Source organism: Coregonus lavaretus (genome assembly GCF_964263955.1).
Source record: "Coregonus lavaretus genome assembly, chromosome: 19".
NCBI lineage: Eukaryota > Metazoa > Chordata > Actinopteri > Salmoniformes > Salmonidae > Coregonus > Coregonus lavaretus.
In genome coordinates this window covers 17,172,756-17,194,748 of record NC_140006.1, presented here as the reverse complement: position 1 = coordinate 17,194,748, position 21,993 = coordinate 17,172,756, and the positions used below count along the sequence as shown (strand labels likewise).

General features: G+C 45.1%; 1 protein-coding gene across 7 annotated transcripts in view; it reads right to left on the bottom strand.

Annotated features, from left to right (window-relative positions):
• The window catches only part of LOC311147146 (corticotropin-releasing factor receptor 2), a 130,790-nt gene that overhangs the window by 16,741 nt on the left and 92,056 nt on the right, over positions 1 to 21,993 (bottom strand). For 5 of the 7 annotated variants that reach the window (XR_014614751.1, XR_014614752.1, XR_014614753.1 and 2 more), the window contains 4 exons: positions 8,892 to 8,977; positions 3,082 to 3,188; positions 2,573 to 2,690; positions 2,314 to 2,467 (listed from right to left, as the gene is read on the bottom strand). Coding sequence is in view for 4 of the 7 variants with exons in the window: in XM_084183776.1 (XP_084039902.1) it covers positions 2,314 to 2,467; positions 2,573 to 2,690; positions 3,082 to 3,188; positions 8,892 to 8,977 (465 nt within the window). In the remaining 3 variants the exon portion in view is untranslated. Of the gene's footprint in view, positions 1 to 2,313; positions 2,468 to 2,572; positions 2,691 to 3,081; positions 3,189 to 3,279; positions 3,411 to 8,248; positions 8,325 to 8,891; positions 8,981 to 21,993 lie in introns of those variants that run through there. The other 2 variants (XM_084183778.1, XM_084183779.1) reach the window with 2 other exon arrangements.

Below are 21,993 nucleotides of genomic sequence, written 5' to 3'. Positions count from 1 at the left end.
GGTCTACAATTTTGTTTCTGGTGTCCTTTGACAGCTCTTTGGTCTTGGCCATAGTGGAGTTTGGAGTGTGACTGTTTGAGGTTGTGGACAGGTGTCTTTTATACTGATAACAAGTTCAAACAGGTGCCATTAATACATGTAACGAGTGGAGGACAGAGGAACCTCTTAAAGAAGAAGTTACAGGTTTGTGAGAGCCAGAAATCTTGCTTGTTTGTAGGTGACCAAATACTTATTTTCCACCATAATTTGCAAATAAATTCATAAAAAATCCTACAATTTAATTTTCAGGAATGTTTTTTCTCAATTTGTCTGTCATAGTTGACGTGTACCTATGATGAAAAATACAGGCCTCTCTCATCTTTTTAAGTGGGAGAACTTGCACAATTGGTGGCTGACTAAATACTTTTTTCCCCACTGTACAGTACATTTGGAAAGTATTCAGATCCCTTGACTTTTTCCACATTTAGTTATGTTACAGCCTTATTCTAAAATGTATTCAAAAAAAATATTCCTCATCAATCTACACACAATATCCAATAATGACAAAGCAAAAACAGGTTTGTATTTTGTTGGGCAAATTTATTAAAAAATAAAAAACTTCAATATCACATTTAAATATGTATTCAGACCCTTTACTCAGTACTTTGTTGAAGCACCTTTGGCACCTCAGCCTCGAGTCTTCTTGGGTATGACTCTACAAGCTTGGCACACTTGTATTTCGGGAGTTTCTCCCATTCTTCTCTGCAGATCCTCTCAAGCGCTGTCAGGTTGGATGGGGAGCGTCGCTGCACAGCTATTTTCAGGTCTCTCCAGAGATGTTCGATTGGGTTCAAGTCTGGGCTCTGGCTGGGCCACTTAAGGACATTCAGAGACTCGTTGTCCTGTTGGAAGGTGAAACTTCGCCCCAGTCTGAGGTCCTGAGCGCTCTGGAGCAGGTTTTTATCAAGTATCTCTCTGTACTTTGCTCCGTTCATCTTTCCCTCGATCCTGATAGGTCTCCCAGTCCCTGTCGCTGAAAAACATCCCCACAGCATGATGCTGCTGCCACCATGCTTCACCATAGGGATGGTGCCAGGTTTCCTCCACACATGACACTTGGCATTCAGGCCAAAGAGTTCAATCTTGGTTTCATCAGACCAGAGAACCTTGTTTCTCATGGTCTGAGAGTCCTTTAGGTGCCTTTTGGCAAGCTCCAAGCGGGCTGTCATGTGCCTTTTACTGAGGAGTGTCTTCCGTCTGGCCACTCTACCATAAAGGCCTGATTGGTGGAGTGCGCCAGAGATGGTTGTCCTTCTGGAAGGTTCTCCCATCCCCACAGAGGAACTCTGGAGCCCTGTCAGAGTGACCATCTGGTTCTTGGTCACCTCCCTGACCAAGGCCGTTCTCCCCCGATTGCTCAGTTTGGCCGGGCGACCAGCTCTAAGAAGAGTCTTGGTGGTTTCAAATGTCTTCCATCTAAGAATGATGGAGGCCACTGTGTTCTTGGGGACCTTCAATTCTGCAGAAATGTTTTGGTACCCTTCCACAGATCTGTGCCTCGACACAATCGTGTCTCGGAGCTCTACGGACAATTCCTTCGACCTCATGGCTTGGTTTTTGCTCTGACATGCATTTTCAACTGTGGGACCTTATATAGACAGGTGTGTGCCTTTCCAAATCATGTCCAATCAATTGAATTTACCACAGGTGGACTCCAATGAAGTTGTAGAAACATCTCAAGGATGATAAATGGAAACAGGATGCACCTGAGCTCAATTTCGAGTTTCATAGCAAAGGGTCTGAATACTTATGTTTATAAGGTATTTCTGTTTTTTATTTTTAATAAATGTGCAAACATTTCTAAAAACCTGTTTTCGCTTTGTCATTATGAGGTATTGTGTGTAGATTGGTGAGGATTTTTATTTATTTCATCCATTTTAGAATAAGACTGTAACATAACAAAATGTGGAAAAAGGGAAGGAGTCTGAATACTTTCCGAATGCACTGTAGCTCTTCCGTTGTCTCATTTAATGGTGTGTTTTGTGTAGTATGTGGGGATTCAACCCCCTCTGCACAAATCAACCTGTGTTTACCTCTTACAGCTACAGTAGAGTGACATTCATATTTCTATAAACATTTTCTTTTTTTTTACCAGACTGTTATAATGGCTCATAGAGGTGACAATATGATTGACAGATTGACAAAATAGTGAAAGAAACTGTTAGAATTTCATGTTTCATATTTAGGCGGGATTCAATTCTGCTGTATGTACGGATGTTATCTAGAGTTGTATTATTGATATCAGTCACTTGTCATAGTCGGACATGTACTTACACCAGCCAATGAACAAGAAGACCCATTTTTTTAGCTTGTCCGTTGAATAAGTCATCACAATGGCTGTGTGAAGGTAGCATCCTTCAACAAACATCCAGAAAAAATTGGTCACCACAAAATAGTTATATATCGTTGTTATAAGGCGACACCAAGGCTGTAGAAAGATATAAAAACAAACTTACGTTAGGTATTAGTGCAATGAAAAGCTTAACAGTCACGTGAATTGTTAAAATAAATAATAATATGTAACGAATGTTACCTCATTGCTCTCATGTATATTGTGGTCAATCAACTGAAGTAGGAACCACATAACATTCCTCAAAATGAAGGTTGTTATCAAGTTCCAGTGGATTATGTTTCGAAGGCATCTTATACTCCTAGAAATATTAAGAAAATTTGAAATAAAGAAAACAATGTTTTACATACCTAAAGTTACAATATTCCAATCAAAATCATATTCCTATAGTAGGCGACAACATTTTATTATTGGGTACAATTTCCTTGATTGATGTTATATATTTTAGTATTTTTAGATTAACAAGCATCAAAACATATACAAAGACAATAATCTAGATGAAATATATGTTTAGTGAATTTTTTGCGATATATCCCTAACATATGTGTTTTCAACTGAGAGGGATCTCTTCATTTTACATTAAATGTGTTAATGGAGGGCAATCCTGCAGTTCAAATAAATGTCACTCATTGTTTTGTAAGAGGTCACATGTACTGCAGATTCATTTAGAAGGGTACTATTTCTGTACTTGCCTTAAGCATAAGAAGAGAATGAAGGCCACAACAAGAGCTCCCACAGAAATACAGTGGCCTAGGTAGTTGATGATCAGAGCAATCTTATAGTGCATTGGGTATTTCCTCTGTGGAGAGAATATCACAAGATCTACTTCAAAATCTCAAAAGACACAAAGTGATTAATACAAAATTAAGGGGATATACAGGCAACTGCACCTTGGTATAGATTCTACAAGTGTCTGTAACTATATTGGAGAGATGCAACACCATACTTCCACAAGAAATTCCATCATTCAGTGTTTTGTTGATGGTGGTGAAATACGCTGTCTCAGGCGCCGGGTTGAGTTCTGGTGAATGAGATGGCCATGGCATATGGTTTACATCGTTTTCATGCTCATCAAACCATTCAGTGACAACTCGTGCCCTGTGGATGGGGGCATTGTCATCCTATGGGGGCATAGCCATGGTAGCCAAAGTAATGGCCTGCCCAGCATTTTTATACATGACCCTAAGCATGATGGGATGTTAATTGCATAATTAATTTAGGAACCACACCTGTGTGGAAGCACCAGCTTTCAATGTACTTTGTATACCTCATTTACCTGTGTTTCCATTATTTTGGCAGTTACCTGTACATACACATTGACAAAGACATGCATTTGCAATAATACATAAAAATCTAAGTGTGGAAACGTGGAACGTTCTGAAAATAAATGACATACAGTGGGGAAAAAAAGTATTTAGTCAGCCACCAATTGTGCAAGTTCTCCCACTTAAAAAGATGAGAGAGGCCTGTAATTTTCATCATAGGTACACGTCAACTATGACAGACAAATTGAGGGAAAAAAATCCAGAAAATCACATTGTAGGATTTTTAATGAATTTATTTGCAAATTATGGTGGAAAATAAGTATTTGGTCACCTACAAACAAGCAAGATTTCTGGCTCTCACAGACCTGTAACTTCCTCTTTAAGAGGCTCCTCTGTCCTCCACTCGTTACCTGTATTAATGGCACCTGTTTGAACTTGTTATCAGTATAAAAGACACCTGTCCACAACCTCAAACAGTCACACTCCAAACTCCACTATGGCCAAGAGCTGTCAAAGGACACCAGAAACAAAATTGTAGACCTGCACCAGGCTGGGAAGACTGAATCTGCAATAGGTAAGCGGCTTGGTTTGAAGAAATCAACTGTGGGAGCAGTTATTAGGAAATGGAAGACATACAAGACCACTGATAATCTCCCTCGATCTGGGGCTCCACGCAAGATCTCACCCTGTGGGGTCAAAATGATCACAAGAATGGTGAGCAAAAATCCCAGAACCACACGGGGGGACCTAGTGCATGACCCGCAGAGAGCTGGGACCAAAGTAACAAAGCCTACCATCAGTAACACACTACGCCGCCAGGGACTCAAATCCTGCAGTGCCAGACGTGTCCCCCTGCTTAAGCCAGTACATGTCCAGGCCCGTCTGAAGTTTGCTAGAGTGCATTTGGATGATCCAGAAGAGGATTGGGAGAATGTCATATGGTCAGATGAAACCAAAATATAACTTTTTGGTAAAAACTCAACTCGTCGTGTTTGGAGGACAAAGAATGCTGAGTTGCATCCAAAGAACACCATACCTACTGTGAAGCATGGGGGTGGAAACATCATGCTTTGGGGCTGTTTTTCAACAAAGGGTATATAACAAAGTATTGAGAAACTTTTGTTATTGACCAAATACTTATTTTCCACCATAATTTGCAAATAAATGCATTACAAATCCTACAATGTGATTTTCTGGATTTTTTTTTCTCATTTTGTCTGTCATAGTTGACGTGTACCTATGATGAAAATTACAGGCCTCTCTCATCTTTTTAAGTGGGAGAACTTGCACAATTGGTGGCTGACTAAATACATTTTTTCCCCACTGTACCTTAGCTGACTGGATTAGTAAGAATGAACAAACATTCCAAAAAGCTAGGATTTTATTTGTTTCCATTTTTTTGACTGATCTTCCTAAATCAGAGCTTTGTATATTGAGCTAATATTTCAAGTAGCTGCTTTTGAAACATAAAAAGAGAGTAGCTACTAATGTCATTGCCCAATTGGATGGGGGGCTATTCTAGGGCTAGTTTCCCCCTACACACTCACCTTAAATTTGACTGCTTTATTAAAAACTGATTACATTTTTTTTCTCTAAACAAGTGGATTATTTATCTTTATGCTCCCCTAATGGTACAGTGGGGAAAAAAAGTATTTAGTCAGCCACCAATTGTGCAAGTTCTCCCACTTAAAAAGATGAGAGAGGCCTGTAATTTTCATCATAGGTACACGTCAACTATGACAGACAAAATGAGAAAAGAAAATCCAGAAAATCACATTGTAGGATTTTTTATGAATTTATTTTCTAATTATGGTGGAAAATAAGTATTTGGTCAATAACAAAAGTTTCTCAATACTTTGTTATATACCCTTTGTTGGCAATGACACAGGTCAAACGTTTTCTGTAAGTCTTCACAAGGTTTTCAAACACTGTTGCTAGTATTTTGGCCCATTCCTCCATGCAGATCTCCTCTAGAGCAGTGATGTTTTGGGGCTGTCGCTGGGCAACACGGACTTTCAACTCCCTCCAAAGATTTTCTATGGGGTTGAGATCTTGAGACTGGCTAGGCCACTCCAGGACCTTGAAATGCTTCTTACGAAGCCACTCCTTCGTTGCCCGGGCAGTGTGTTTTGGATCATTGTCATGCTGAAAGACCCAGCCACGTTTCATCTTCAATGCCCTTGCTGATGGAAGGAGGTTTTCACTCAAAATCTCACGATACATGGCCCCATTCATTCTTTCCTTTACACGGATCAGTCGTCCTGGTCCCTTTGCAGAAAAGCAGCCCCAAAGCATGATGTTTCCACCCCCATGCTTCACAGTAGGTATGGTGTTCTTTGGATGCAACTCAGCATTCTTTGTCCTCCAAACACGACGAGTTGAGTCTGACCATCTGACCATATGACATTCTCCCAATCCTCTTCTGGATCATCCAAATGCACTCTAGCAAACTTCAGATGGGCCTGGACATGTACTGGCTTAAGCAGGGGGACACGTCTTGCACTGCAGGATTTGAGTCCCTGGCGGCGTAGTGTGTTACTGATGGTAGACTTTGTTACTTTGGTCCCAGCTCTCTGCAGGTCATTCACTAGGTCCCCCCGTGTGGTTCTGGGATTTTTGCTCACCGTTCTTGTGATCATTTTGACCCCACAGGGTGAGATCTTGCGTGGAGCCCCAGATCGAGGGAGATTATCAGTGGTCTTGTATGTCTTCCATTTCCTAATAATTGCTCCCACAGTTGATTTCTTCAAACCAAGCTGCTTACCTATTGCAGATTCAGTCTTCCCAGCCTGGTACAGGTCTACAATTTTGTTTCTGGTGTCCTTTGACAGCTCTTTGGTCTTGGCCATAGTGGAGTTTGGAGTGTGACTGTTTGAGGTTGTGGACAATGTGTCTTTTATACTGATAACAAGTTCAAACAGGTGCCATTAATACAGGTAACGAGTGGAGGACAGAGGAGCCTCTTAAAGAAGAAGTTACAGGTCTGTGAGAGCCAGAAATCTTGCTTGTTTGTAGGTGACCAAATACTTATTTTCCACCATAATTTGCAAATAAATTCATAAAAAATCCTACAATGTGATTTTCTGGATTTTTTCCCCTCATTTTGTCTGTCATAGTTGACGTGTACCTATGATGAAAATTACAGGCCTCTCTCATCTTTTTAAGTGGGAGAACTTGCACAATTGGTGGCTGACTAAATACTTTTTTCCCCCACTGTATATATACAGTATATAAAAAAGTTTATAGATGTAACATAACTAGATTATATATACAGAACAAGTCAAATGTTTTGACACACCTACTCATTCAAAGGTTTTTCTTTATTCTGACTATTTACTACATTGTAGAATAATAGTGAAGACATCAAAACTATGAAATAACACATATGGAATCATGAAGTAACCAAAAAAGTGTTAAACAAATCAAAATATATTTTTGATTTTAGATTCTTCAAAGTAGCCACCCCTTTGCCTTGATGACAGCTTTGCACACTCTTGGCATTTTCTTAACCAGCTTTATGAGGAATGCTTTTCCAACAGTCTTGAAGGAGTTCCCACATATGCTGAGCACTTTCCTTCACTCTGCGGTCCAACACATCCCAAACCATCTCAATTGGGTTGAGGTCGGGTGATTGTGGAGGCCAGGTCATCTGATGCAGTGCTCTATAACTCTCCTTCTTGGTTAAATAGCCATTACACAGCTTGGAGGTGTGTTTTGGGTCATTATCCTGTTGAAAAACAAATGATAGTCCCACAAAGTGCAAACCAGATGGGATGGCGTATTGCTGCAGAATGCTGTGGTAGCCATGCTGGTTGTGTGCCTTGAATTCTAAATAAATCACTGACAGTGTCACCAGCAAAGCACCATCACACCTCCTCCTCCATGCTTCACGGTGGGAGCCATACATGCGAAGAACATCCTTTTACCTACTCTGCGTCTCACAAAGACACGACGGTTGGAACCAAAAATCTCAAATTTGAACTCATCAGACCAAAGGACAGATTTCCACCGGTCTAATGTCCATTGCTCGTGTTTCTTGGCCCAAGCAAGTCTCTTCTTCTTATTGGTGTCCTTTAGTAGTGGTTTCTTTGCAACAATTCAACCATGAAGGCCTGATTCATGCAGTCTATTCTGAACAGTTGATGTTGAGCTGTGTCTGTTACTTGAACTCTGTGAAGCATTTATTTGGGTTGCAATCTGAGGTGCAGTTAACTCTAATGAACATCCTCTGCAGCAGAGGTAACTCTGGGTCTTCCTTTCCTGTGGTGGTCCTCATGAGAGCGAGTTTCATCATAGCACTTGATGGTTTTTGCGACTGCACTTGAAGAAACTTTCAAAGTTCTTGAAATGTTCCGGATTGACTGACCTTCATGTCTTAAAATAATGATGGACTGTCATTTCTCTTTGCTTATTTGAGCTGTTCTTGCCATAATATGGACTTGGTCTTTTACCAAATAGGGCTATCTTCTGTATACCATGCCTACATTGTCACAACAAAACTGATTGGCTCAAACACATTAAGAAGGAAAGATATTCCACAAATTAACTTTTAACAAGGCACACCTGTTAATTGAAATGCATTCCAGGTGACTACCTCATGAAGCTGGTTGAGAGAATTCCAAGAGTGTGCAAAGCTGTCATCAAGGCAAAGGGTGGCTACTTTGAAGAATCTGAAATATAAAATATATTTTGATTTGTTTAACACTTGTTTGGTTACTACTTGATTCCATATGTGTTATTTCATAGTTTTGATGTCTTCACTATTATTCTACAATGTAGAAAATAGTACAAATAAAGAAAAACCCTATATATATATACAACTTTTTCTAAATCATGAAATATAAGATCAACTTACCTCAGAATTGTTTTGTTAGAGTGACTTAAAAAATGTAGATGAGACAGATAAAAAAAAAATTGTGGGGGGGAGTGGGGCAGTTATACCAGGGGGCAAGTTACTTCACATTACATTTTATATTTTAGTAATTTTTAGCAGACGCTCTTATCCACATTTTTCATACTGGCACCCCGTGGGAATCAAACCCACAACCCTTGCGTTGCAAGCGCCATGCTCTACCAACTGAGCTACAGGATTACCCTACATATCATACCTCATCGACTAACAGTTTGATCTGAGTATGTGGTTCTGGTTGTTAACCTTTTCTCTAGCAGGTTACTTGCAACAAGCAAAATAAAGGGGAGGGTATAGGGTTTGATCAGCATAAACAAGTCCTACCAACCTTCTCCTCCAAAATGGGTTCACAACTGGAGTAGTTGCTCTTCAGAGCCCACGTTCCATTATCTATGCATTCTCTGTATGCGCTCCCTGCGAAAAGAGGAGTGAGAGGATTGTACATTTTTACAACTTATGTTGTGATAATTGCATTGTTTGCTCTATAACCCGTTAGAAATACATTTATACGGCACCATGATAGCCGATATAAGACCTATAAGCCTACATTGTTTCATGGACACAATTCCAAAAGATAAGTGTCACACAGTGGAAGAATAAATTAAACCACATATGTTTATGTTGCATCAAATTAAAAAAACCGGAGAGCAACATACACTACATATACAAAAGTATGTGGACACCCCTTCAAATTCTGCTATTTCATCCACACCCGTTGCTGACAGGTGTATAAAATCCAGCACACAGCCATGCAATCTCCGTAGACAAATATTGGCAGTAGAATGGCCTTACAGAAGAGCTCAGTGACTTTCAACGTAGCACCGTCATAGGATGCCACCTTTCCAACAAATCAGTTCATAACATTTCTGCTCTGCTAGAGCTGCCCCGGTCAACTGTAAGTGCTGTTATTGTGAAGTGGAAACGTCTAGGAGCAACAACAGCTCAGCTGCGAAGTGGTAGGCCATACAAGCTCACAGAATGGGACCGCCGAGTGCTGAAACGCGTAGCATGTACAAATCTTCAGTCCTCGGTTGCAACACTCACTACCGAGTTCCAAACTGCCTCTGGAAGCAACATCAGCACAATAACTGTTTGTCGGGAGCTTCATGAAATGGGTTTCCATGGCCGAGCAGCCGCACACAAGCCTAACATCACCATGCGCAATGCCAAGCGTCGGCTGGAGCGGTGTAAAGCTTGCCGCCATTGGACTCTGGAGCAGTGGAAACGCGTTCCGTGGAGTAATGAATCACTCTTCACCATCTGGCAGTCCGAAGGATGAATCTGGGTTTGGTGGATACCAGGAGAACGATACCTGCCCCAACGCATAGTGCCAACTGTAAAGTTTGGTGGAGGAGGAATAATGGTCTGGGGCTGTTTTACTTGGTTCGGGCTAGGCCCCTTAGTTCCAGTCAAGGGAGATCTTAACTCTACAGCATACAATTACATTCTAGATGATTCTGTGTTTCCAACTTTGTGGCAACATTTTGGGGAAGGCCCTTTCCTGTTTCAGCATGACAATGCCCCAGTGCACAAAGCGAGATCCATACAGAACTGGTTTGTCAAGATCTCGACTGGCCTGCACAGGGCCCTGATTTCAACCCCATCGAACACCTGTGGAATGAATTGGAATGCCGACTGCGAGCCAGGCCTAATCGCCCAACATCAGTGCCCGACCTCACTAATGCTCTTGTGGCTAAATGGAAGCAAGTCCCCGCAGCAATGTTCCAACATCTAGTGGAAAGCCTTCCCAGAAGAGTGGAGGCTGTTAAAGCAGCAAAGGGGGGACCAATTCCACATTAATGCCCATGATTTTGGAATGAGATGTTAGACGAGCAGGTGTCCACATACTTTTGGTCATGTAGTGTATGTCCTGTTTAAGTACACAAATAAAATATTGCATATAACAAACACTTACATGACCTACACAGCATGGTCAAATGTAAGTTAAAGTTCGTTTTCAAAGTTAATTTCACCATCGGTTTCTTCAAGTTGTAATAACGTCCTTACTAAAATATTTTTCCTAAACACCAAGATTAAAATAGCCTAATGCAAAATACAACCGCAATGCACTTTGACATGTTGTAGGCTAACTATAGGGAGAAGCCCCCGGAAGAGCGCGCAACAGAACAGTGTACTTTCTACACTCGGTTTGTTGTTTTTATTATATTGTTTTCATTAAATTGTTTTTAATAGTAGCTAAAGTTTGTATTGCTACTGATTCAGCGACGTGGTCAGCCTTTACGGCTTGGACCGCAAGTTTGTGTCCCGGATTCCTGTTAAGTAGCAGTTAGCTGCTAGCCATCATGAAAATGGAGCAGGCTAACACTAGCAGTGCTAGCCCACTGGTGTTTTTATCCATAGCTGGGCACAAATGCTTCAGGTGTGAGATGATTTCCACACAATCACAACATGAAGATAAGGTGGAACTGGAAAATAAACAGGGATTTGTCTGCCCTAAATGCACCACCATCAAGCAGAAGAGATTCTCCGGCTGTTAGCTCGGCTGCGATAAAAGGAAGACCTGCTTTCTAAGTACACCAACCTTGCTGTAACCCAGGCAAACCAAATCTCAGTTTTAAATGCCTCCTATAGAAAAGCTGTCGATGAGTCAGTGGCATTGATCTGTCCCATTCCAACGGACAAGTACGCGGCCCATGGGAGACTGGACACTCGCAAGGCGTAGGAGATCGGGGAGGCAGTCTTCCCACCGATCTATCTGAGAAGATCTGATCCAGCTATCAAACAGCTTTGCCCCGTTTGAGATGGACCTACCAGCACCAGGAGTCAGCACGGATCCTGGGTGTATACCAACAGCCGGTGGCCACCCAGTGGCACCCTCCCCCACGGCCACCACAGTTTAGCAGATAATTTTCCTATCAGATTCCATCACTACCACCATCATTGTGGGCAGCTCGATGGTGAGAGATGTTGGCCTGCCTATGGTCTGTGGACCGACCAAGGTCCACTGTCATCCAGAAGCCTGTGTCAATGACATCACCGCTCTACCCACGGTTCTGGCAAACTACTCCAATATTGACACCATCGTCACTCACGTAGGTTTTAATAACCTTCGTTTTCGGCGATCTGAGGAACTGAGGGAGGACCACAAACATTTTTTAAAGACCCTCGCTAGCACAGGGAAGATAAAAATTATCTCTGGCCCCCTCCAATGCTACCGAAGGGGTTCGGAACGTTTCTGCCGACTCTTTTCCCTAAAGGAGTGCCTGAAGAAACTTTGCAATGACAGGAATGTCTCTTTTTGTGACAACTTTGATTTGCTGTCGGAGGAACCAGCACTTTTTTAAAAGAGACGGATTCACCCTAACCGCAGGGGTTCCAGGATCATTTCCAGTAACATCGCAAACTGTTTTAGAGACTGACAGACAGGGTATGGTAGTGCTCCAGTTCTCCCTGTCAGAATAAGCAACAGAGGACTTGGAAACCATATCAGCTCCTATACAAATGACACTATGGTTATTGTGAGTAACCTAATTTGTGACTTGTTTCAGGAAACTAGACATATGGAGGCATTCAGGAAACTAGGTAACTAGGTCACTACTTCACAGGAGAGCCATTTGAACGTAAACTTTTTTGGGCAGCAATGCCTTCTGGAACATATGAACTTTCATGTGCCTTAATAACAGACTTGTATGCCATCTGTAAATACAAATAAAATTGTTAAATTACGAGCCTAGTTGGTTTAGCCACAGAAAAAGACAGCAACTTTCCTGCTAGCCATGATTGGCTGAGATAATCAGTGGGCTAGACATGCCGAGAGATGAGTTCGGATTGGTCTGCCATATATACATCTTCAAACTAAGGGCAACCATGGCATCCATGGTAGGGAGAGGCAACCATCCATGATGTATATGGGTAAGATAGTCCAGCTAGCTACATTTTCAGATATTACACGTTTCTAATTTCGACACAAAGTCGTTTTCATTTCAAGTTACGTTACGTGTATGATCTTATTATTCGTATCTCAGAGCCATTTGCTTTGCTAGTTATAGCCTAATGTTGCTAGCTAACATTGAACCTGGTTGGTTAGCTACCTGCAGATTCATGCAGGGTAGTAACGTCATGAATTTGGATTATGGTTCATTGTTTAGCTAGCTAGCTACATGTCTTAACAAAAGACTCCACTATGCAAGTATCCATTTCAATAGAATGTCACAGCGACAACTGTTGATAGACGTAGCTGGTAAATTCGCTCTGGCTATCTATTTCGATTTCAGAGCACGGGTAAGATAGTCTAGCTAGCTACATTTTCAGATATTACACATTTCTAATTTTGACACAAAGTCATTTTCATTTCAAGTTAAAGTGTACTGTTAGCTAGCTAGCTAATGTTAGCTGGCTGGCTCACTAGCTAACGTTACGTGTATGATCTTATTATTCGTATCTCAGAGCCTTTGCTTCGCTAGTTATAGCCTAATGTTAGCTAGCTAACATTGAACCTGGTTGGTTAGCTACCTGCAGATTCATGCAGGGTAGTAATGTCATGAGTTGGGATTTGGGTTCATTGTTTACCTAGCTAGCTAGCTAGCTACATGTCTTAACAAAAGACTCCACTATGCAAGTAACCATTTCAATAGAATGTCACAGCGACAACTGTTGATAGACGTAGCTGGTAAATTCGCTCTGGCTATCTACTCCGATTTCAGAGCACTCTCGTCTGAGTGTGCCAGAGCGCAGAATAACTGATGAATTTACGAACGCTCCACACCGGTTGAATATGGCCGGTGTCAGTAAACGTTGGCAAAAAAGCGTAAATGGTTGCCAGCAGCACAGTTGCAGTCACCAACGCTCTGGATAACATAAAACAGCCTAACCAGCTCTGCTAGGGCGAGTAAAATGGTCAGTGAGCTGTTCTCTCATTTGTGTCTGGAAGTAGCTAGCAAGCTAGCCAACGTTAGCCAGTTAGCTTGGGTGCTTGACTGTTGTTGTTAGGACAGAACGCTCGGATCAACCCTTAAAGAGATGGGTGGGGCTAAAGCTTAAGAGGGTGTGAACGATGCTGAATGGGTGTAGACAAAGAAGAGCTCTCCAGTAGGTACCAAAACATTCAAAGGCCATTTTTTCAAAAGTGATGTTACAAGTTTATCAACTTTCAAAGCAGAATTACTTTCCCATTGTTCCTCAAATGCAGTGTATGATATACCATTTTGTAGCTCTGTGTCTCTGCTTTTATCCAATGTAAAAAAGATCATTTCAAATTTTGCTACATAAGACCGAATCAAGGCGGTCGGTCACATTTACGTTCCTTTAACTCTGCATTCTAGTGAGTTTATACAAACTTTTATCTCCTACCATTCTGATAGATTGGAGGCTGTCAGAAAACGTGGTTGTGAGGTTAATAATTTGGTTGTTATTCCATTGGTTACCTCTAGGCAGATGCCCCAGGAGCAGAGTGGCCCGCACTCATTGAATATGGCACTTTTAAATGTTAGAGCAATCCTTGGTAAAACCTTTCTCATGAATGACCTTCTTACTGAGCGCAAAGATGATTGCATATTTCTCACTGAAACATGGCTGTCTTCAGACTGTAGTGCCGCTCTTATTGAAGCCTCCCCCAGGACTACAGCTTTTCACACTCTATCAGAAAAGGGAAAAAGGGTGGGGGGACAGCCTCTATTTTTACTAATGCTCTCAGCTGTAAGGACATTTCACTTCTGAGCATCATGCTATACTGTTTAAATGTCAGCCACCAGTGCTGGCCATAACCCTGTATAGGCCACCAACGCACTGCCCCACTTTCTTTACTGATTTATCTGAACTATTGTCTTTGAGAACTATGATAAAATCATTGTGTTGGGCGATTTTAACATTCATGTTGACAAAGAGACTGACTCCAAGGCAATTTAATTTCTGAATCTTTTGAGCTCTATGGACTTTATCTAACATGTTACTGGGCCCAAAAGGGCTTTCTATTGACATATCCTCTACTGTTGATGTTGCTTTCTCTGATCACCACTTTGTATTTCTTACTACCTTGTTGCCCATAGCACAGGGTAATACTGAACGCATTAGTAAGAAACGCTATCTTACCTCTGAAGTTGCTACAGATTGTCACGCCCTGACCTGGAGAGACTGTTATTCTCTAGGTAGTTTGGTCAGGGTTGTTAGAATTTCTATGTTTATTGAGTTCAATAAACATGTACGCTTTTCACGCTGCACCTTGGTCTGACCCGTCTCTCAACGATCGTGACAGAAGATCCCACCAAAAACGGACCAGGCAGCGTGCCCAGGAGCAGCAGACACCCTGGACACAGGTGGGGAAGTTATTTTGGACATGGGAGGAGATATTGGCAGGTAAAGGACCCTGGGCGAAGGAGGAAGCCCAGGCAGGAGAGGATCAACGGCGACATCAACGGTGCTGACCGAAGAGGAAGCCCGAGAAGCAGCCCCAAGAACATTTTGACGGGTTGTGCCGGCTCAACGCTCCTGGTCTCCAGTGCGCCTTCACGGTCCAGTATATCCTGCGCCAGTCCCACGCACTGTGTCGCCAGTGCGCGTTCACAGCCCAGTGCGACCTGTGCCAGCGCCCCGCATGTGTCGTGCGAGAGTGGGCATCCAGCCAGGACGGGTTGTGCCAGCAGTACACTCCAGACCTCCAGTACGTCTCCACGGTCCAGTATATCCTGCTCCGGTTCTACGCACTGTGTCACCAGTGCGCCTCACCAGCCCGGTAAGCCCCGTACCTGCTCTCCGCACCAAACCAGTGGTGCGTGTATCCAGTCCAGTACGGCCCGTACCTGCTCCTCGCACAAAACCAGTGGTGCGTGTCGCCAGCCCGGTAAGCCCCGTACCTGCTCCCCGCACCAAACCTGTGGTGCGTGTATCCAGTCCTGTACGGCCCGTACCTGCTCCCCGCACCAAACCAGTGGTGCGTGTTGCCAGCCCGGTACGCCCCATACCTGCTCCCCGCACAAAGCCAGTGGTGCGTGTTCCCAGTCCATTACGGCCCGTCCCTGCTCCTCGCACCAAACCAGTGGTGCGTGTCGCCAGTCCGGTACGCCCAGTACCTGCTCCCCGCACCAGGCCAGAGGTGCGTGTCTACAGTCCGGCCCGGCCCGTGCCTGCACCTCGCACCAAGCCAGTAGAGCACCACCGGTGCCCAGTCCAGCTCCGGTCAGCGGCTCTACTCCGGAGCCAGAGCAGTCCGCTCCACTGGTGCCAAGTCCAGCTCTGGTCAGCGGTTCCACTCCGGGGTCAGAGTAGTCCGCTCCACCGGTGCCCAATCCAGCTCCGGTTAGCGGCTCCACTCCGGAGCCAGAGTAGTCCGCTCCACCGGTGCCCAGTCCAGCTCCAGTCAGTGGATCCACTCCGGAGCCAGAGCAGTCCGCTCCACCGGTGCCTAGTCCAGCTCCAGTCAGCGGTTCCACTCCGGAGCCAGAGCAGTCCGCTCCACCGGGGTCCAGTTCAGCTCCGGTCAGCGGCTCCAGTCCAGACCCAGAAGTCAGCCCCTCTCCAGGGTTGGGGTCTCCCACACCAGGGTCCAGACAGGGCTTGGTGCATCGTGGGGGGATTGCCGATCCAGGCCCAGACGTCAGCCCCTCTCCAGGTTCGGGGTCTCCCACACCAGGCTCCAGACAGGGCTTGGTGCATCGCGGGAGGATTGCCGATCCAGGCCCAGATGTCCGCCCCTCTCCAGGTTCGGGGTCTCCCACACCAGGGTCCAGACAGGGCTTGGTGCATCGTGGGAGGAAGGAGAGGGGAAGCATCGCGCCGAGGTCCAGACCAGACCAGGGGCGCAACGGGGAGGCAGAGAGGGAGAGGTCGTCACGCCCGGAGCCGGATCGGAATGCCCAACCGGACCCTCCCCTTATGAGTCAGGTTGGTGCGGCCGGAGTACGCACCTTTGGGGGGGTACTGTCACACCCTGACCTGGAGAGACTGTTATTCTCTAGGTAGTTTGGTCAGGGTGTGAAACTCTATGTTAGAATTTCTATGTTTAGGATCTAGTATTGTATTTCAAGGTTTGGCCGGGTGTGATTCCCAATCAGAGGCAGCTGTCGCTCGTTGTCTCTGATTGGGGATCATACTTAAGTAGCCTGTTTGCCTACCTTAGTTGTGGGATATTGTTTATGTTCCGTGATAGGCTTGTATGTGTATAGCCTGAGGACTTCACGTTACGTTGTTTCTTGTTTTGTTTATGATTATGTTTATTGAGTTAAATAAACATGTATGCTTTTCACGCTGCACCTTGGTCTGACCCGTCTCTCAACGATCGTGACACAGATTTTATTGAGTGAATGAACAATACTCCATCACCTATTCTGCTTTCCTCTTGTGATGATTTAGTTGATAACTTTAATAGCAAATTAAGGGCAACCATCGATGCCATAGCTCCAGTAAAGTTTTTAAAAGGCCACATCCAAATGGGAAGCCCCTTGGATGAGTGAAAAATTGCAGAAAGGCAGAGAGGAAGTGGAGAAAGTCAGTTGCAGGTCCATTATGATATTCTGATATAGCAAATTGGGATATATTACAAGGCAATTTGAAATGCCAGATGGGCTCATTTTTCTAACTTGATCACTAATAATCAGAATAATTTGAGAGTGCTCTTCTCAACCATTTATGGCCTGATAAATCCTACCCCCGCAAACCTATGTGATGAGTTTGCGGCATATTTCAGAGATAAGATAACAAACATTAGGCTGGGTATCAGTCAAGCAAGTGTCACACCCTGATCTGTTTCACCTGTCTTGTGCTTGTCTCCAACCCCCCACCAGGTGTCTCCTATTTCCCCCCATTATCCCCTGTGTATTTATACCTTCATTTTCTGTTTGTCTGTTGCCAGTTTGTCTTGTTTTGTCAGGTCTTACCAGCGTGTTTTCCATTTCTCCTGTTCTCAAGTTCTTGCCTGCCTGCCGTTCTGTCCCTGATTGACTCTGCCTTGGATTACGAACCTCGACCTGCCCTTTGCCTGCCCCTTTGTTATAATAAATATTCGGAGAATCGTACTATCCGCCTCCCGTGTCTGCATCTGGTTCATATCCTGAGTCAACATAGTATGAACTGGCCATGACTGATCCAGCAGACTTGGACCAGCTACGCAATGCTGTCTCGCTCCAAGGAGCCACCATTGGAAGACACGAGAAGTTACTTCATAACCTTGTGGAGGGACTCCATACCTTGGCAGAACGCCATGACCATGCCTTCGATGCATTGTTGGAACAATTCTGCGGACTATCTACTAGGCAGCAAGCCACAACGGTTACCTTCCAGATTTCCAACCTACCCCGGCTTCTCGAGAACCCCACTTTCCTCCTCCGGAGCGCTATGCTGGGGATCCTGGAATCTGCCGGGCATTTCTCTCCCAGTGTTCCCTCATCTTCGAGCTACAGCCTTCTTTGTTTCCTTCAGATCACTCGAAGATAGCGTATCTCATAACACTGATGTCCGGGAGGGCGCTCGCCTGGGCTACGGCGGTGTGGGAGCAACAATCGGTCATTTGCCTTAGTCTGGAGGATTTCATGGCGGAGGTAAGGAAGGTATTCGATTCTCTGGTGTCCTGGAGAGAGGCGGCTCAGAAGCTACTTTGGCTGCGTCAATACTCCTGTAGAGTGGCAGACTACGCAGTCGTTTTTAGCACGTTGGCCGCCGAGAGAGCCTGGAATCCGGAGTCCCTGTTCAACACCTTCCTTCACAGATTATCGGAGGGAATTAAAGATGAGCTCGCAGCCCGGGAGCTGCCCATGGACCTCGACTCCCACATAGCCTTGACTATAAGGATCGATGGGCGGTTACGGGAACGCAGCAGGGAGAGGAGATCTGTTCCACACGCGCTCATCCACGGGTTCCTCCTCGCATCCGAAGAATCTCGGAAGTCCTCGACGCCTGCATTCCTGAGAGAATCCGATGTCGCCCGAGTTCCCTCGGGAATCATCGAGGACTGTCGACTCGCCTCTTCTGGAGCCCATGCAACTGGACAGGGCTAGATTGTCTCCTGAGGAACGTTTACGCAGACTGAGCTCCAAAGGTTGTCTGTATTGTCTGTATTACACCTGTCCAGTAAAAGACCAGGCTCATCAGTAGGTATGAGTACGCTGGTGGGCCATACAGGGAGTCTCCCATCTCCCATTACTCATACTCCTCTCCATGCTATCCTGTTGTGGGGTGACCAGTCTAAATCTCTCCGGGTGCTCATGGACTCTGGGGCTGACGGGAGCTTTATGGATGCTACCCTGGTTTCGGAGCTGGGCATCTCCACACAAGCCCTCTCCATTCCCATGGACGCCAGAGCATTGGACAGACGCTATATTGGCAGGGTCACTCACAGTACGGTTCCCATCTACCTGCGAGTGTCAGGTAACCACAGTGAGTCCATGCAGTTTCTGCTCATTGTACCCGTGGTTTTGGGATTGTCATGGCTCCAGAGGCACAACCCCCTCATCGACTGGGCTACGGGTTCTATCCTGGGTTGGAGCCCGTTCTGTCACGCACATTGTCTCAAGGTGGCGCAGCCTTCCCCTGGACGTCCTCCTGCAGGCTTGGGAAAAGCCTCAGATCTCTCAGCCGTTCCCGCGGAGTACCAGGACCTCTGGGAGGTTTTCAACAAGGCCCGCGCCGCATCTCTTCCTCCACATTGACCCTACGACTGCGCCATTGACCTCCTCCCGGGCACTCCACCGCCTCGAGGACGGCTTTATTCCCTGTCTGGTCCGGAGACCAAGACCATGGAAGGGTACATTGAGGACTCTCTGGCTGCAGGGTTAATTCGTCCTTCCGCCTCCCCGGCCGGCGCAGGGTTCTTCTTTGTGTATCGACTACCGGGGCCTTAATGTCATCACCGTAAAAAAACATTACCCTCTACCACTCCTCTCCTCGGCTTTCGAGCCTCTCCAGGGGGCGACCATTTTCTCAAAGTTGGACCTTCGGAACGCCTACCATCTGGTTCAGATACGGGAAGGAGACGAATGGAAGACAGCCTTTAACATGGCTAGCGGCACTGTGAGTACCTGGTTATGTCATTCGGACTGACCAACGCTCCCGCAGTGTTCCAGGCACTGGTCAACGACATGCTCCGTGACATGTTGAAACGGTTCTTGTTCATCTACCTCGACGAAATCCTTGTATTTTCCCTTTCAAATCAAATCAAATCAAATTGTATTCGTCACATACACATGTTTAGCAGATGTTATTGCGAGTCTAGTGAAATGCTTGTGTTTCTAGCACCAAAAGTGCAGTATATCTAACAATTTACAACAATATACACAATACACACAACCTAAAAGTAAAATAATGGAATTAAGGAATATATCAATATTATAACTATTAGGATGAGCAATGTCGGACTGGTATAGACTAAAATACAGTAGAATAGAATACAGTATATACATATGAGATGAGTAAAGCCAAAATATGTAAACATTATTAGAGTGACTAGTGTTCCATTATGAAAGTGGCTAGTGATTTCAAGTCTATGTATATGGGGCAGCAGCCTTTAATATGCAGGGTTACGTAACCGAGTGGAAGCCGCCTAGTGATCGCTATTTAACAGTCTGATGGCCTTGAGATAGAAGCTGTTTTTCAGTCTATCGGTCCCAGCTTTGATGCACCTGTACTGACCTCGCCTTCCTCTGGAGAGCCCTGCAGTTGTGGGTGGTGCAGCTGCCGTACCAGGCGGTGATACAGCCTGACAGGATGCTCTCAATTGTGCATCTGTAAATGTTTGTGGATTTTAGGTGCCAAGCCAAATTTCTTCAGCCTCCTGAGGTTGAAGAGGTGCTGTTGCGCCTTCTTCACCACACTGTCTGTGTCGGTGGACCATTTCAGATCGTCAGTGATATATACGCCGAGGAACTTGAAGCTTTCCACCTGCTCCACAGCGGTCCCGTCGATGTGGATAGGGGCATGTTCCCTATGCTGTTTCCTGAAGTCCACAATCAGCTCCTTTGTTTTGTCGACATTGAGGGAGAGGTTATTTTCCTGGTACCACACTCCAGGGCCTTCACCTCCTCCCTGTAGGCTGTCTCGTCATTGTTGGTAATCAGGCCTACTACTGTTGTGTCGTCTGCAAACTTGATGATTGAGTTGGAGGCGTGCATGGCCACGCAGTCATGGGTGAACAGGGAGTACAGGAGGGGCCTGAGCACGCACCCTTGTGGGGCCCCTGTGTTGAGGATCAGCGAAGTGGAGGTGTTGTTTCCTACCTTCACCACTTGGGGTCGGCCCGTCAGGAAGTCCAGGACCCAGTTGCACAGGGCAGGATTCAGAACCAGGGCCTCGAGCTTAATGATGAGCTTGGAGGGTACTATGGTGTTGAATGCTGAGCTACAGTCAATTAACAGCATTCTTACATAGGCATTCCTCTTGTCCAGATGGGATAGGGCAGTGTGCAGTGCGATGGTGATTGCATCGTCTGTGGATCTATTGGGGTGGTAAGCAAATTGAAGTGGGTCTAGGGTGTCAGGTAAGGTAGAGGTGATATGATCCTTAACTAGCCTCTCAAACCACTTCATGATGACAGAAGTGAGTGCTACAGGGCGAAAGTCATTTAGTTCAGTTACCTTTGCTTTCTTGGGTACAGGAACAATGGTGGACATCTTGAAGCAAGTGGGGACAGCAGACTGGGATAGAGAGAGATTGAATATGTCCGTAAACACTCCAGCCAGCTGGTCTGTGCATGTTCTGAGGACGCAGCAAGGGATGCCGTCTGGGCCGGCAGCCTTACGAAGGTTAACACGCTTAAATGTCTTACTCACGTCGGCCACAGAGAAGGAGAGCCCACAGTCCTTGGTAGCGGGCCGCGTCGGTGGCACTGTGTTATCCTCAAAGCAGGTGAAGAAGGTGTTTAGCTTGTCCGGAAGCAAGACATTGGTGTCCGGGACGTGGCTGGTTTTCCCTTTGTAGTCTGTGATTGTCTGTAGACCCTGCCACATACGTCTCGTGTCTGAGCTGACGTTTTGCCTGTTTGATTGCCTTACAGAGGGAATAACTACACTGTTTGTATTCGGCCATATTCGCAGTCACCTTGCCATGGTTAAATGCAGTAGTTTGCGATTTCAGTTTTGCTCAAATACTGCCATCTATCCATGGTTTCTGGTTAGGGTAGGTTTTAATAGTCACAGTGGGTATAACATCTCCTATGCACTTCCTAATAAACTCAGTCACCATATCCGTGTTTTCATCAATGTTAATCTTGGAGGCTACCTGGAACATATCCCAGTCCGAGTGATCAAAACAATGTTGAAGCGTGGATTCCGATTGGTCAGACCAGCGTTGAATAGTCCTTAGCACGGGTACTTCCTGTTTGAGTTTCTGGCTATAGGAAGGGAGGAGCAAAATGGAGTCGTGATCAGATTTGCAGAAGGGAGGGCGCGGGAGGGCCTTGTAGGCATCCCGGAAGTTGGAGTAGCAGTGGTTGAGTGTTTTAGCAGCGCGAGTACTACAGTCCATGTGTTGATAGAACTTCGGTAGCGTTT